General features: G+C 41.4%; 2 protein-coding genes across 2 annotated transcripts in view; one reads left to right on the top strand and one right to left on the bottom strand.

Moving 5' to 3' along the window:
* Window positions 1-6353, top strand: part of PSIP1 (PC4 and SRSF1 interacting protein 1) — a 40254-nt gene extending 33901 nt beyond the window's left edge. The window contains exons 15-17 of the mRNA XM_075411541.1: window positions 253-472; window positions 2825-2936; window positions 5606-6353. Of these exons, the coding sequence (XP_075267656.1) occupies window positions 253-472; window positions 2825-2936; window positions 5606-5669 (396 nt within the window). The 3' untranslated portion in view covers window positions 5670-6353. The remainder of the gene's footprint in view (window positions 1-252; window positions 473-2824; window positions 2937-5605) is intronic.
* A 2269-nt stretch (window positions 6354-8622) lies between these two features.
* The window catches only part of SNAPC3 (small nuclear RNA activating complex polypeptide 3), a 28277-nt gene continuing 20495 nt past the window's right edge, over window positions 8623-16404 (bottom strand). The window contains exons 7-9 of the mRNA XM_075411542.1: window positions 15652-15816; window positions 14473-14580; window positions 8623-12703 (exon numbers count right to left, since the gene is read on the bottom strand). Coding sequence (XP_075267657.1) covers window positions 12556-12703; window positions 14473-14580; window positions 15652-15816 — 421 coding nt within the window. The 3' untranslated portion in view covers window positions 8623-12555. The remainder of the gene's footprint in view (window positions 12704-14472; window positions 14581-15651; window positions 15817-16404) is intronic.

Below are 16404 nucleotides of genomic sequence, written 5' to 3'. Positions count from 1 at the left end.
CGCTGGAGGTTTTCAAGATGCGATGGGACAGGGTGCTCGATAATCTCACCCAGGCTCCCCTTCCCACAAAGGGCTGGACCAGACGATCTGCCGAGGTCCCTTCCAGCCTGGGCTGTTCTGTGATACTCAGAGAGTGTAAAAGTCTGTGATCTCATTTCAGGTTAAATTAAGAATTTCATCTATCATGTGATGAAATTACATAGGTATTTAAATACCAAAGTGTAGCTTACTGTTTTATTACTTTGATTTCAGATACGGAAATTCAAAGTTAGCCAAGTTATCATGGAGAAAGCGACAATGCTGTATAACAAGTTCAAGACCATGTTTCTGGTTGGGGAAGGAGATTCTGTGCTTTCCCAAGTGCTAAATAAGTCACTTGCTGAGCAGAAGCAGCACGAGGAAGCCAACAAAACCAAAGAACAGTGGAAGAAAGGAGCAAACAAAAAAATGGAAAAGGAAAAGGACCAAACAGGTAAGTCATTGTGGTTTTAGTTTCTTGCCATATAAAAGACCTAGTCTCAATCAGTTTCCAAGCTAGCTTCAAAAAATACTTGATGTAGCAATTCCACCCATCTATTAAAAACTTTACATATCTGAAATAGTCAAGGATAATACTGCTATAATTAGGGTATAATGTTTTCTGAGGCTGTTTTATTGCCTGAAGGGAAGGGCTTTTGCAGGAATGGAGTTTAGCATTTTTTACTTCTGTGTCAATTTTCTAACTTTATTACCATGTGGAATAAAAATATATTAAACGTGAGGCAGAATCCCATACTACCCTTCCATTCCTCCAATAGCCTTTTGGTGCCTAGGCTTCCACGTGTGCTTTAACTGCTTAATTTCTTTCACTAGCCTCTTCCTATAACATGCTTGCTACTACGTGTAGCAGCAGCTTTTAACCACTTGCCTGTTACTTCTGAGATGCAACTTTAGTAGTTCAGTCTAACAGTAAAGAAATAATCATCATTTAGGGGAGAAAAGGCCTTCATGCTTTCAGCAGAACTATTCCAGATTAATCATAAGTGGTTGTACAGTACAGCGTGATTTGAAAGGCTTCCATAGCAAGCATGCTCTACAGTAACTTAGGTCAGTTATTTAAGAAAAATATGAAAGAAATGTAGTAAAATAGATACCTGCATATTTAGAGGAACAAAACGAGACAGACATTGGGAAGCTGTGTTGCAAACAAATTTAAACCCTTGAAGATGTAGGAGTTCTGCTCATCTGTTACAATTATTTAGATCCCTGATCTCCATAAGCACTGGAAGGAAATTATATTTACTTGGAACTTGAATCCTGGGAGCAAAACTGTTTCAGAAAACTGTTTGAAAGTTACACCGCCCAGATCTGGAATAAACAAGTTACTGTAACTGCGGTGGTTGAGGATGCCAAGGATTCTGCATAACTGCCGTTGCAATGCTACTCTCTAACTGCTAAGAAAGCACAGATGATGAGATAAAATCCAGCTGTTCTATGGTGAGAGAAGCATGTGCGATGTAGCAGAGGTTCCACACAGATCCTTCCCTAACCCAGTGATCACCACAATACTTTAAGAAAGAATCTAAACTGAAAGACTTCCTGTACACAGCAGTCTGACTAATGAGGCTACTTCGGATACGGTAAACACGAGACTTCAAACACACTGAAATATCATATTGTTGCCTAGCCAAATGGAGAATGGTAAGAAGTTTTATCAGAGTAGGGCGATTATTTCATGGAAGGGGATTTTCCTTTGTTTGCAACAAAGAATGCAAGAGACATTCTGTTTTCCTTACATTTTATACTTCTGCCCTTTTAAAAATTGAACTGCTGAACTCTTGCTATCTTGCACAACAATTACAGCAGTTCACACTTCAGCTGAAGTACAGCTTCACACCATCTACTTTGTAAGAAGGGATTATAGCATTCCTTGTTTCTTTGAACTCCTCCGTGGCATTCAAGTTCAGAACTGATTCTGAGCAAACCAAAACAGATCAACCACTAGAATATCTTAAATGGATCTTGTCTGCGTTTTAATGTCTCTTAGCCTGTAAGTATTCAGATGAGTAATGTCTTGTGTCTTGTATTTTTTCTTGCTGTAGCACTTACAGAGGGGTTTTTGGATAAACCTGCAACTTCAAATAAAATGGACTGTCAATTCTGACTTAGAATGACATTCCTCAGCAATCCACTTAAAATTCACTGGCTTGTAATACCAGAGCAAAACGTGTTCATCACAGAAGTTTTAAAGAGGTCAAATATTCCTGCTTTGACTTCACTAAATACAACTTCCATGTAGTGCTTTGTTTTCCTGCTTGACAATTGCGTCCTATAACTAAACACTTTTACTCTGTTTATATATATATATGTTTGTCATATTTTGATTATATACATATTTGTTAGAGTTGAAAGTAAACAAGAATCCATGGAACTAGTAACTCCTCCAGTTAAAAATATCAGAAATCACCCAAAATTGTCTGACCAGGTTAGAGTGGTAAACAGAATTTACTGCTGAATTTTATTCTTGCTCAGAATATAAATAAGCATTAGTCCTATTACCTGTAGCCTAGCAAGCACAAGAACAACTCAAAATCACATGAAGTATATACACTGTTCATTTCCCATTATTAAAATTATGGGATGAGACTCATTGCACAGAATTTTCAGAAGTTGAATCTGTATCAGTTACTGCTTTTTGTATGGTTTCATCCGCTGGGTATCAGGGTGAGGGGAAAACATCTATAGTGTTTGAGCTGATGAAGGTAAAGCAATTATCTGGGGCTTTTTGTAGCACAGTTTTGCTGCCTGCAGTACTGAGTTGTTTCCCTGCCCTTTGATTTTAAAGGTTCAAAGGTTCTGAATGGAGGGTCTGAAGCTCAAGACATCACCCCGTCACAAGACTATGGAGACAACACCGAGGAAAAGAAAGATAGACATGAAGCTGGCAGTAAGAAAAAGTGAGTTAATAACCTTACTGAGCTAAGGATCTCTTCTGCTCTAGCAAAATGATGTGAACTAGAACAGCATTAGATTGAAGTTACTTAACCATGCTGAGGTTCTGTTGTCTTTACAGAGCATTCTCTCAACTTTAGGGAATGATAATAGTATGCAAATCTTCTGTTAAAGTTCTGAGCGAACATTTGAAAAGTTACTTCAGTTACTGGTATGACGAAGACTTAAAGAAAAAAATTACAGGATGTCCTATTAGGAGAAAACCAGCATGTGGTCAGACAGGGCGAAATACAAGCTTTCTCCTATGTTTTAGACTAGTGGATACTACTAAGTTGGAAGCAAATAAAGCCCGAACCAAGTCTTACAGAAACTGATGGGATTTATCAAGTTTTTTGTGAAATCATGTGTTCTCTATTTAGTCTTCTATAGTATAGCTGTAGAATAGCCCAAATGCAGATAAACTGCAGGCTAGAACTTAGACCTGTGAAAATTTCAGAACTCTGAACACTTTATCGAGGTTGATGCATTTACCTTTTCCAAACAAGAAGCCGTAGGAATGCTTAACTGTGTCAGGAGGTAAGTAATTACACCTCAGTCTCACTGAAAAATCCTGTTTTGTAAACAGGAACAACAGGCAGCAACTCTCTTGTAGAATATGAGACACTTCATAGAATTCAGTAAATAATGAGGAAAAGGCCTAGAAGTATCCTTGAGCTGAACTGTTTTGTTGAAGTACCACTTTGTTTTCTCTGAGCACTTCTGCACCTTGTGCTCAGGGATTCTTTTTGTCCAGCAGTAAGTACTGAAGCAAGTTTATTTTCCTTTCATCACTCTGTACACGCAGGCCAGGAGAAACTGCAGTTGCCTGGCATTCTTTTCACTGTCTGCCAAGTTAAAACTGTACAAATGAGTGGAATATTGACTGTTATTCATGACAATGTAAACTTAAATGGAACAAAACCAAAAAACCCCTTAACATGAAAATTGGGAGTAGCCGCAGAACTTCTCAGGCTTCTGACTACGTAGCTTTCAGAAGTGACATATGGGAGTTTTCAACCAGTGATGCCAAATACTCATTTGGTCTGAACAAGCCACACGTTACGGGAATATAATGAAGGCACAAGTGTAGGTTGCCAGCACAGGTCACGCAGCCTAGCACGCTGCTTAAAAAGGCGATTAGGCCAAATCACAACATGGCACTAACAGAGTGCAACACCTGAGTTACTTGAAATCAATAGCAAGGCAATTCAGTAATAATAGAATATACTTGGCCAAATACTTAAAAATAAATGACTGGTTCTCTAAGGTGGAATTTTTTCATGGCCTGCTCCTTTCCTTGTTCCTGCAGAACTTGACAACACTTGGATTTTTGAGTGGCAGAGAGACAATCACAGTCAGATTGTCCTTTACATTTGTGATTAAAAGAACTAACAATATTTGGGTGCATGCATGACAGACACCTCAGTGGACACTGGTCAAAAGAAACTCAGGGCAGATACTTCAGATAGTTATACCACATGCCTGAAAAGACTGTTCCATATAAAGAGTGTCTCAAAAAAGTAACTTTTGAGGCAAGACAATTTATATTTTTAGTACTTGAGTAATTGTGATTGTATCTGTAAAACTGGCAAATATATTTTCCATGAATGAGCTAGTGGGGATGTCATGTTCTGCTAATAAATGTTTATCTCTTCAAGTGTGTGTGGCGTTTGCTATTGCCTTGAACTCTACACTCCAGCACATTCTTTGACTTGCTGAAACAAACCCACTCTACAAGAAAACTTGTATGGCTACTTGGGAGCAGTTTCTGTGGACTTGTAGTTGTTGTTGGCTAACGTAAACCAGATTTTGTAATACCTCTTGCAATACCTTCCATGTTGAGAAACGCACCCACGTACCTGTTCAGAATCCAGGCATGCTACAGCCTCATTTCTCTCCATTGTAGAAACTTCCTTTCATTAATTATTTTCCATACATTTTTATTTGCAATATTCAGTATTTTAGAAGTGAGATAGTAGTAAGCAAAGTAAGTGTGAACAAATCATCAGTGTTCGAAACACCCCTGCTGTGCCCACTGCTTTGCCAATCACAGGGCAGTTCTGAACTCTACTCCCTTTCATGCTTAGAGGCAAGAAATGTCAGTGTTGTTCTGAAGATGTACTTGAAAAATTTTGCAACACAGACACAGTGTAACTTCATACTGCTGAGGTGACTGGCACTTAAGAACAGCTTTCTGTTCTGTATTGGTAAAAATATGTATGCCTTCCTGAGGTTACCTTAGCATTTGGGGCACACAGTGGGCTATTCCTGGCTACTAAGGAAAGTAGCAGTTGTTGGTCGGGTATGTTCAGCCAGGCTGCTGCTTCTCCACCCCAGCTGATGCACGCTTGGCAGCAGAGCAGGGAGGACTGCCTCAGTGGAACGCAGACCGACTTCTGAAGGACTGCCGGTCATGTACCTGAGCGCGATGTTAATCACTGCCAGCTTAGCGTCACATCTGGGGGCCCTCAGCATAAGAGAGAAGACAGACAGCTGGCATCAGTGCCTGCTTCAGTTCTCCAGACTTCATCTGCTGCTGAGTGTGCATCAGCATCGCTTCTCCACACTATGCACTGGAATTGGTGTTGCTCCATGCTTCTCTATGGTCATTAATGTTGCTTTATTTTGTTTCTAGGACATGTGGTGAAGAGAGAGAGCTTGAAAAGCCAGCAAAAGATTCTGCCTTTGAAAGCAAATGACACCACTGGAGTCTTTTTTTCTAAAAAAAAAAACAAAGAGGATTGTTAAGTTTTGCATTTGAAATCTATAGACTGCTGAAAGTTTAAATAATTTTATAAGCATAGTATTTTAAAGTTAACTTTTGTGGAATAAAAGCCCCTTTAATCTTGGTTTAAAAGTATTTAAACACTTTTGCCAATAGTTTTGTCCAGTATTAACAGGTAACACATTTCAAAAGGTGAAAATTCCAGTTAGAAAACAAATGCTTACATGTTACAGGACTTAGAGTTGTAGCATATTTTTATCTGACTACTGTAGGTTTGTCTAGCTAATAGCAGGGAAAAGTGTAAATACTTTTAACTGCCTAATAGCTTAATTTGTATAAAACCTGCCCTCTTCCTATGATACTGACCTCTGTTTGTGCATAGGTTTTCAACTCTTGTGGGGATGTCTTTTCACTGTGTTTTGTAGGAGTTGGAAGCAGCATTTTTATAGCTATTAAAATGTAAATGTATGAGTATACTTAATGACTTTTTCTAAACAAGGTTAGTTCTGTTCTTGCAAAACTCATTGTGCCAATTTACTGCAATGTGACTTTATGGTATGCTTTCAGTAAAATAAGGTGTTTTCACTGAACCTGTTGATGCATACTGGTGGGGAAGTACTGTCTTGAACTATTTACAAAATTAAAGAATTGAAACTGATAGACTGGTTCTTGATACTAACTTGCATAGACTAAAATATTCATAGGAACAACAGGTGCCTGGTTTTAGTACTATTTCAGTTTTATTGCCCTGGCATTAACTTGGGGATTTGTAACTTGAATTTTAATAGCAACACTGGTAAAATAGCGTAAGAAAAATTTCTAAATGCATGAAAGGGAATGAAACGGATACAAGCTCCTCTGAAAGTTCTTTCTTGAAAGACACCCTTTGCCTAACATCAGAACTAGAAGCAACTTGCGTGCAACTGGAAAATGGTACTTGACAGAGGCCAGCCAGGTTAGAAGTTAAATAGTCCTAAGAATTGCCCTGGGGGCTGTCAGGGAAGGTGACAGGTTCCAGGTGTACGTGTTGGCTTGTGTTCCGTCAGCTGCAAGGCAGCAACAGAAAACCATGGTTACAGCCTGGTGGACACCAGTACTTCTGAGGCTTTAACTCACACCATTCAACAAGGAAGAGTTTTCGGTATGCCAGCATGGTCACAAATACTGAAAAGTCACATTACTTCTTGTTTACATGCCTTGTGAACTGCTGCCGTGGCTTCTTCAGTCAACCCACGTGGGTTTGTTATTCTTCTGTTCTTATGCATGGTAGTACAGAGAAAAGGGATTTCTGCTCACGTATGAAAGAAGGCATACACCTCTTCACCCATTTCATGTTCAACAATCTTTACTTCTGTTTCCAGTTCTGCTCTTACGGCAGCGCTAAACAGTTAGATACTCGGTCGCAAAAAGTGGCTTCAGCACTCTTAAGTCACAACCAGATGGTTGGTAACTGAAGCACTGCTTTCAAACTCCTATTTTGTCTGAAAGTGACAGATCCATCTTGAGAATAATGCTTTTTCTCACTGAAATCATGCACTACTGTGAGGTAACTGCTCCTTAGTCTCCATCTCCTAGTTCTGAAGAGATGCAAATTCCCCAGCATTGCCTTTTTGCTGGCTTCTTCCCCCGCCTTCTTCCTAAGAGACCAGAATAGTAAACGGCGTAATAGTTTGAGGATTGTGGCCCTAACCTCCCCTTCTCCTCACATGCATGGTTTAAGCAACAACAAAAAAATCCCCAGTAGTGATGAGAGGCACAGGAAGAAGCACTGAAAGCCTGAAACTGGAACTCCAGTATTGCACAAGCAGTGTTACCTTTGTTGTGTTCAAAACTGATATTTAGTCATCTTTACTAGTTTGCACTAGTTACCATTTTTTTTTTAATGTAACTTTGCCAGAATCCACCGCAGTGTTTTTTTCCCCTGCTAAATGTGCCGCTCCTTCAGAGACTGTGTGTGTGCAACGCACGGTCACTGCACATAAGCTTCTGCTAATGCCTGCTGCGAGTAGTCTGACCAACTCCTAGCTGTCTGTTCACACAGTGGTATGCAGAGATTGTGTTAACCACTTCTACAGGTTGTCCTTAACCAGAACTCAGTACATTTATTTTTGGTCTTGGTAATCTGTAAACTAGCTCTAAGGTTACGATAAGGCAGGATTATAGCTTTGGTAATATGGAGAAGCCAACAGAAAAACATTTATTTCAGCATTCAACAACACTGTTCACCAGCAGCCGACTTCCTGTAGCCTGTTTTGCTGCATTTGTACAGCTGACAATATTAGAATACGCTGCATGCTTTCTAAAGACTTCTTCATCATATTGAGTACTTTTATAGATGCAAGGGTATTTTTTATCATTCCTTATTACTCCGCTGTCATTTATGTCAATGGGTAGAAGCCCATGCACACGTATGCATCTGCACTGATCTTAGTTTTGTAAATATGCACACATCGTGTTACTATTTCCACTCTGCCTTCCTGTCCAAAGTTGCAAGCAGCCTAAACCACTATTCTCTCGTCACAGCTCTATTAATCAAAGGAGAAAGAGATGTGAAGAGTGCCTGCGGGAAGGCCTCCATGCTACTGCTCAGAGCAGCACATGTACATGACTTTTTGCACAGAATGGCACTCGGTTACAGCAGCACTTTGTAGTAATACGATGGCTGCCTTGGGAAATTAAAAGTACCAAGCTACAGGCATTTAGAAAGGTTAATGATAAATCACCGAAGGCTGTATTTACAAAACAGAATCTACTTATGTGATTACTGTAAGTTAAATCTTGGCATGGAAAGATGTTTCGGTTCGCAGCAATATAGTTAAATTTTGAATACAGCAATCTCGCACACAAAGGTAAAACCATGCAAGTAGTTACAAGACTAAATGCCAAAACTGCTTGCAAAGCTTTTCATGTGCCTAATGAGTGCATACTTGTGTAATGAAATGGAAGGTATTCATATAGCAGAACTGAAGCAGAGCTTTCAGATCTTGAAGACAGTATCTCAAGTTAAACTTGGACGATCCACAGCCATGGCAGCTCCCAGTACGAAACCGTCCTGGGCAGACGGTTGTGGTTTGGTCTCCACAGATCCCGGGTTTCGGCCATCTCTCACGGTTCACAGCAGACTTGCTGCTGAGGGGAGAGACTAACGGCTACACAGCTGGATGGATCATCAGAGGGCAGTGTTCTTACTCGGCTTCCCAATACAGGTAGATGCCGCACGCTGGAATTTGCGTATTTCTACATGCAGCTAGTCATGAGATGTATTTTATTGCTTTAGGAAACTAAAGCAACTTCCACTTTCACCCTTGAAAGTTTCTGCAAAGCTATCAACTCAAGCGGGAATTCTCACGTAGGTGCTTCCCGATTTTGACCATTCCTTTGTATCAAAACCCCTTTTACCAAAAAAAGAGGTACTGCATGTTCCACAAGTATGCCAAATCCACCTTGTTTTTGTACAAGTGTTGATAAGCTAACACAGGTCCGTCTTTCGCAACTGTTTCAGAGATAACAGGTCAGCCATGGCACAACTTGAGAGGGTTAACTGAGATGGATGCAGAGGTGAAGCTCCTGATGGTGTGCTGCAAGTCACTGCAGTCATGCTCTGTCCATTCAGCTGCTTTGGCTCTTACTGCCGGAGTTTACTGCCAGCTTAGGAACCAGAAAGGACCTGAATGCCCAGAATCTCACTGACTGTAGAAATGGTCAACTCGCCTTCCAAGATGCCCGACTGTCCACAGCTGTGTCTCTTGGAAGACACAAATACGACTTCTGAGAGCTGAGAACTGACTGAGCAGTCCAACTTCTCAAGCTTCCCAAGGAATAAGGCTGATTCTTTTTGCAGAAGGGCAACAAACCACAGTTAATGCACAAAATGTGAAGCTGACCGAGTTAGCTCTGACCGTAGCACCCCCACTTCACGAGCCAAGTTTACGACAGCATTAACTACTGTGCAGCCCTGTTGAGTTGCTCATCATTCCAGCGCACGGGGGGCTGCTGTGGTAAGGTTACAAGTGCCCAGCGAGCAGTGGAAAGTGACGCTGTCTAGATGAATCATGTTTTACTGCGGGACTTTGTGCCAACAGTGAAATCAGAGGGGCCTCTCCTCTTCCTCAACACAAACAGCGTTCTGTACGGCCGTCTTGCCAGCACAGCAAAAACTTTCATTAGGGAGAAAACCTCCAAGACCTTCTGGAAGTTTGAAGTAAGTTACAAAGGTTCATATGGCCAAATCACTAAGCATTTAAAAAAGGTCAAAGCAAAAAGCCAACCACAGATTCAAGTTAATGCTTTTTAGATTCAACAGATCCAACTGCAGTTTTTAATACTCTGGCCTTTTTGTCCTCCCCGGCAAGTACAGACACAAGTCTTCACACGTCAGCAGGCAGGGCCCTTAAATTTTCATTTGAATATAACTCAAATCATCTCAAAGGTCCATACCCTTATATCCAGTTTATTATAACAAAGTATTTATAAGAAAAAAAATTCTGATTGTCTTGCTTTAAAAAAAAAAAAAAACAAACCCCAGACATCAATACCAAACACACAGACAAGGGATTATTAAAAAAATTATTTTCTCAAAACCTACTTGGAAGTTCTGATCACTGAAACACTAACAGCATTCTACTAACAAGTAGCCAAAACACAAATAGGCAGCTGGTGTCACAGAAGTTTAACTACGAATGGGCAGCTGAGTGCAGTGCTGGGTTTCACTCAGAGGACTCATTCGGAAAGTCACATAAATCAAGACCAGACCCAGCTGTCCTGTGACAGCTCCTGAGAAGTAAAATATCTTTAAAAACTATTGATTTAGTGTAACCTTTTTGTTCCATGTGTCATTGAATTTGAATCATTCGATATGATATAGGACCAGCACACACCAACTCTAACAGAGTTTTTCTCTGTTTTGTAGTTAAGCACCAGATGGACTCGACTCCCACACCCAGATTGTGTCCAGCTTCTCTTTGCCTTGTTGGAAGCATGGGACTGGCCCTAGCAAAATTTCTTAATCTGCAGGGACAGCAATTCTGAAATATATTTGACCATAACTTTTTACTGGAAAGAAGGTAAATGGGTTGGGTGGAAGATGATAGCATACCAAGGCAGAACTACCTTAGTAAAAGAATAAATTCACATTTTGGTCACTCCCTTCACGCTACTGCTAAAGCAATTAAAAAACCAAACAAACACAGGCTAACCCCCTACTGATTGCCGCCTTAGAATTCAACATAAGAAGCCATCAAAGCAAACAGTATCTTTAGATCTACACGATCTCAGTTCTGATCCTGAAGAGGATTGGGAAGCCCATACACTACTAGGAGACAGCTGAAAGAGGAGGAGGTTGGGCAAGAATGAAGACCAGCAGCTTACGAGGCAAATACTGAATATGCAACCAGAGTTGTGTTGTGGGGGATCTTTAAAGCAGCTACTACAGCACCACAAAGGAGCGCAGTCCTGGCAGTTTAACTGGTGACAGCTGTGGTGGGCAGGACACTCCTCCTTCTGCAGATTCCTGCTGGTAGGAGAACTATCACCACCTGCTGTTACAAGTTCTTGGTTCACTACTCTGTTTTCAAAATACGCAGGCCAACAGCTGGCTGACTTACAAGATCAAAAAAAAAAAAAAAAAAAAAAAAAAATCACTTTTTTTATCGTAAAAAAAAGCACAGATGTATATTCACGTGACCTAATACACCACCGGAAAGCAGTCAGGTATGTGAGTGATGAATGGAAACCTGCTGACACTCACGATACTTTCGTTTCAAGATGTCTAAGATAATCAAGTAAGCACTTACAGAATCTGCAGCCACAGGACCTGAACAGAATTCAGTTTGTCAAATACACTTCTGTATGCAGGTTATCAGAGTCGCCTGTGTTTCACACCAACCAGAACTAGGCTTTTTTTGAGAACTAGCTGCAGCTTTCAAAAGAAAAGCAGTTGGTGCTACTAGATTTCCTAGACAGCGAAGATCTCCACTAAAATCCTCTGATTTCCAGATGACTTTAAATAGCAAGGCACTAGACTTAACTATTCAGTCTTGGCAGAGTTTCAGCATCAGACTAGCAAGTACAAATTGGTCGCATTTTAATAAAAACCAACAATACTTAGAATAACAGAATGACACTAAAAAAGAAGCGCATAATGAACATTACTTTACAAACAGTTAAAACTCCACCAACTGTAAACAGCTAACAAAGCTCTTCGAAAGGCAGGCTACAATTCAGTGATGGGTGAAATGCAGTTGACTCTTCACGGAATCAGTCCTCAGAACGCAAGACGGCAGATGCTTACAGATGCAAGCACCCTGCTGTTTGCAGGAAAGACCTTAGGAGTTAACAAGCACTCTAGGCTTCTCTCTCAGAAGGCATTCTCCTCCCCACAAACGCAGTGCTGTCCACCCTTGTCCAGAGATGACAACTGCCAGAGTTTTCAAGGTAAGATGCCAAAAGACCGTGTTCTCATCCTTCGAGATTAACAGAGCCTCAGATGCACAGAACTTCTCAAAATCACAGCTGCTTTGCAAGGTATTCCCTCTGCAAACAGCCATATTTTTAGAGTCCATAGTCTCTGAACTACTGTATTGTTGTGAAAATGCATTAAAAAATGCAACTGATTAAAATAAAGTGGATGTCTGAGCATATTTTTCCATGTTAACTTATCTTTTAAAATCATACTTACTCAGAAAAGCACACTGGAAGGACTTCAAGCGCAAAGGGCTCCTTCCACCTCAGGGGAGAGGATTAAAAGCCTAACCCAAAACCTAGCAGTATGCTCAAAATTCAAGCTGTTTGGTGGTTTTAACAGCCAGGGCAACAGATTTCATCAGTGTAGTTCATGTAATTCATGGTGGCTCACGTCAGTTTCAGTTGAAAATCCCAGGATCCACGTAAGGATACGCAAGAAACTCCCCCAGCTTATTGCCTTCTCCATCATAATGGAGCATCCGAAAACAAACATCACAGAAGAAACAAGGATCCTCTGGTGCCAGACTGTCTCTGTTGGTCACCCACCTGCAGGTTACAAAATACAAGTGTTTTCCATGCGAGTCCAACACATTTGTGACAAACATCTCAACATTTTACTCAGAGTTGGGGATAGCAACAGCAAACATCAGTAATAATGTTATTACACTGAGCAGGCACTACCTATACGGTGTCTCTCCCACCCCAGGCATGCATCTCTCTTCCAAACTCCACACTCACTCAGTATCAATCCCAGCTCCTATCTTTACACTGCTACAGCAGCATTTCCTGAGGAACTCCTCCAACCCATGCAGCTGGTACAGTGCACAACCAAAAAAAAAAAAAATTAACAGGCATCTTCTGTCCACCCTATGGCCATTTAAGTCATAAAAGATAAACCCGCTTTCCCTTAAGGTAAGAAACTGTGATACAGAGCAGACATGCGACTGACCCAAACTCCTCCGAGTAATAATCAAATCCATTTACAAGTCTAAAAGAAGGGCCTGGATGATGTAGGCAAGGCCAGAAGAGGACTGCTGCACACTCCAGCAAGCACTGAAGTCAACATGAACACAGCTGCCGGGGCAAGGAGGGCCTGCCATGTCACCAAGCAATTAATTTATGGTAGCACTCAGAGGCCATGGCAGCTCAAGGCCTCCAGTGATTAAAGATGCTATCTGCACAGATTAGAACACACAGGACAGCCAGCCAAAGCAGCTCTGCTACCCATGGTTTAGCATCTCCCCACTTAAGCTTACTGCTTAATCCTGGTTTTAATTTAATGCATTTACATCACCTCTGGTAATGCCCTCCCCACCCCATCCTTCCCCCATACTGACCCCTTGGCTCCACCTCCCCTTATGGCCCAGCGCCTCGCAGATTACAGCCACTCGAGATGGCATCCTAGGGGCTCTGCTAGGAGCACCAGGATGGGCTCCCATCACAAGGGGAATTGGCTCTTTGCCCGATTCCAGGGAAGTCTAAGGCCAAACAAGCAAGAGAACAAGGACACAGCTGCCATGTCAAACTAAGGCTGAGAGTGTAAGCTGCCCTGGGGGGAAAAAGGGGCAGCCGGTGTTCTTGTAAATAAACCATTCAGACCTATAAACCCAGGGAGCCTACCCCAGTCTGTAGAACTCCCTCAGAGAAATTTCTACTGTGTCTGTTGAAAGGCTTTCTCATGTCTAAGCAAACAGCACTGAACAGTATAAAGACCACCGAGTTCACATTCTCCTTTCTTAAATGCAGCAAATCTGTGCGTCACAGAAAGTTCCTTCCAGTACAGCTGCACAGCACAAAGTTTTCAGATAGAGGGTAGGAGTCCACCTGTGGGAAAAGCTATACGCCTTTCAAAAATCTCTAGATTTCACTATATTAAAGTTGGACCGATCCATACTTCCCCCTGCTTAGATGCCAGCTTCAATGAAAGCCCTGTGCGACTTCTGGCAAATGAATTTGAATCACGTCTGGTCACAGGGCAAACATGCAGCATTTCCCCCATAAAGTAACGATTTTCAAAAGTAATTAACCGGGAGCCATTCTACGTATACCAAAGAATCCGAGCCAAACAATGAACCTCTTTGCCACTTCAGTTCTTTTGATCATCATCTCCAAATGAACGCTACCTACAGGAGGCCTTTTCCTGGGTAGGGAGAGGACAACTGATGAAAAGTAAGATCTCAGAACACTTGAATGGAGATTATTCACACACCTTATCAAATAGATACAGTGCTTTGATTTTTTTTTTTAAGTTAGTAGCAGCACATAGGAAGACTTATTTCAGAAGACGACTTAAAAGCATCGAGAATGTAGCGTACCTGGCTGTATACATTTTGCACACAAAGCATTTTCTGGTACATAACCAATGTTTCTTGACTAGCAAGGGATAGAGGTTCCTGTCCAGGCAGTCATCGTGATGAATGAGCCTTGAGGAAAATAAATAAATACATAAGATACAATAAAGAGTCAGCCACACCGGAATTTATATGAATGTAAGCACAGACACTGAAGATAAGGCATGACTTAAATTCCTGTGCAAACTATGACTACAATTCTGCTTAGCATTTCTTAACACAGATGAAGAACTGGAGACAGGCTGCTAGTTGCACCACCCGTGGATTTTATGCTCAGGAGTAAAGTCAGTGTGTGTAGTAACTCAGAATTCTTCAACTTTAGACCATCTTTCCAAAGCTTTTATCTCCTACATAGACTAACAGGCAAAAACATCACCCCGTGAGTATTTAGAGGTGCATAATCCTGAGATCAGCTACTTGCAACATCTATGCCCTTCTTTGTGTTGTACTCATCTCGGGGGGCACCATTTAGTAACAATGCTTAGGTACATCAGGCTTCTGGGAATTTAAAACGATCTGTCACCCACTACAGACAATCAGCAGAGTGCTCTCTCCTCCTGTTACGCACCAAGAAGAGCATGCACAATAGTTCTACTGTTGATGTGGTTGAGTTCTACTGCTCATGTGGTTGCCACCTCACAACCACTACCACCGCCTCCTTCTCTCCCCTGCCTATCCACCTCAGCCCACCATTTCCACTCCTCCACTCCTCTGTTCTCTGTTCAGTTCCTGTCCCTTGGCACCAAGTCTCCACAAGTCCAGCTGACTCCAGCCAGAGCCATTAACAGCATTCTGTTCTCTGGTGCTCCAGAATCAGTAAATCTGCCACACCCTGGCTCTGCATAGAAAGAGCTTTTCACTGTGGGTGCTACTCCTCCCATGCCGCAGCCATGCCATGCTAGGTAGAAAGCAGTCTTTCTATGGAGACAAATTATTTAAAAAAAAAAAAAAAGCAAGGGAGATTACTTTCTTCCTTGCAGAGGCAGTCACATGTATATGGAATAAATGTTACATAAGCCTTGCAGAAAGTGGTAGAATAATTTTAAAGCTAGTCTAACAAATATTCAGCATTTAATATCTGAAGCTTATCCACAGAAAGCTTGCTTTCAACTGTCTAAGGACTCCCAAAGAGCAGTAACGTACCTTATATCTGTGATGATAACGATGTGCTCACAGTCCCCTTGGTGGCAGAAAAGGTATGGAAAGCCAATTTTAAGGGTCAAATCATTAAATGTGTAGTCATCCATTCTAACAGACTGAAGATTTCCATAGCCTCTGTCATGAGATTCTGACCACTCAATAATTGTTCTGAAAACAGAAAGGTCATCAGCACAGCAATGCTACAAACTGTGAATGCACAGACAAGGAAGGCCTCGGGGGATATCCCTCAATGGGATACAGTTAAAAAGATGGAAATCAAAACAGCTCACAACATTTCGTAATAATGTAAGGTAATTTCACAGCAATACTGCAACCTCACAGAGCTGTGCACTGTTCTTGCGGAACACCTGCCTTTAAAACCCCACCAGGCAGCTTCTTGAGGAGTTGCAGTCACAGTGTACGCTCCCCATGGCACCCATTTGGGTCAGGTTCCTTGCAGCATGACACTTCTCAAGCATTCCAGTAATTCAAATTACCAGCCAGTCATTTGTACACCCTTGGCCAATAACTTCATTCTCAAATATTAAAAAGCTTTTTTTTTGTTTTTGCCAAAGAGAAACGCAAAGCTGACAACTGTACAGTTACACTTCCAAAATTTAGCACTGGAAGGGCAGTGGCCACTGTTGCAATTCTTTCTCAGCTTTTCAGTGTATGTTGTCACAAGCCCTTCCGTGAAGATGATTCTTGCTCACGGACAGAAAGAGCAAAATAACTAAGTTCTCTTAAGTCACACAC

Source organism: Opisthocomus hoazin, chromosome Z, assembly GCF_030867145.1.
Source record: "Opisthocomus hoazin isolate bOpiHoa1 chromosome Z, bOpiHoa1.hap1, whole genome shotgun sequence".
Lineage (NCBI taxonomy): Eukaryota > Metazoa > Chordata > Aves > Opisthocomiformes > Opisthocomidae > Opisthocomus > Opisthocomus hoazin.
This window is presented reverse-complemented; position numbering and strand designations above follow the sequence as displayed.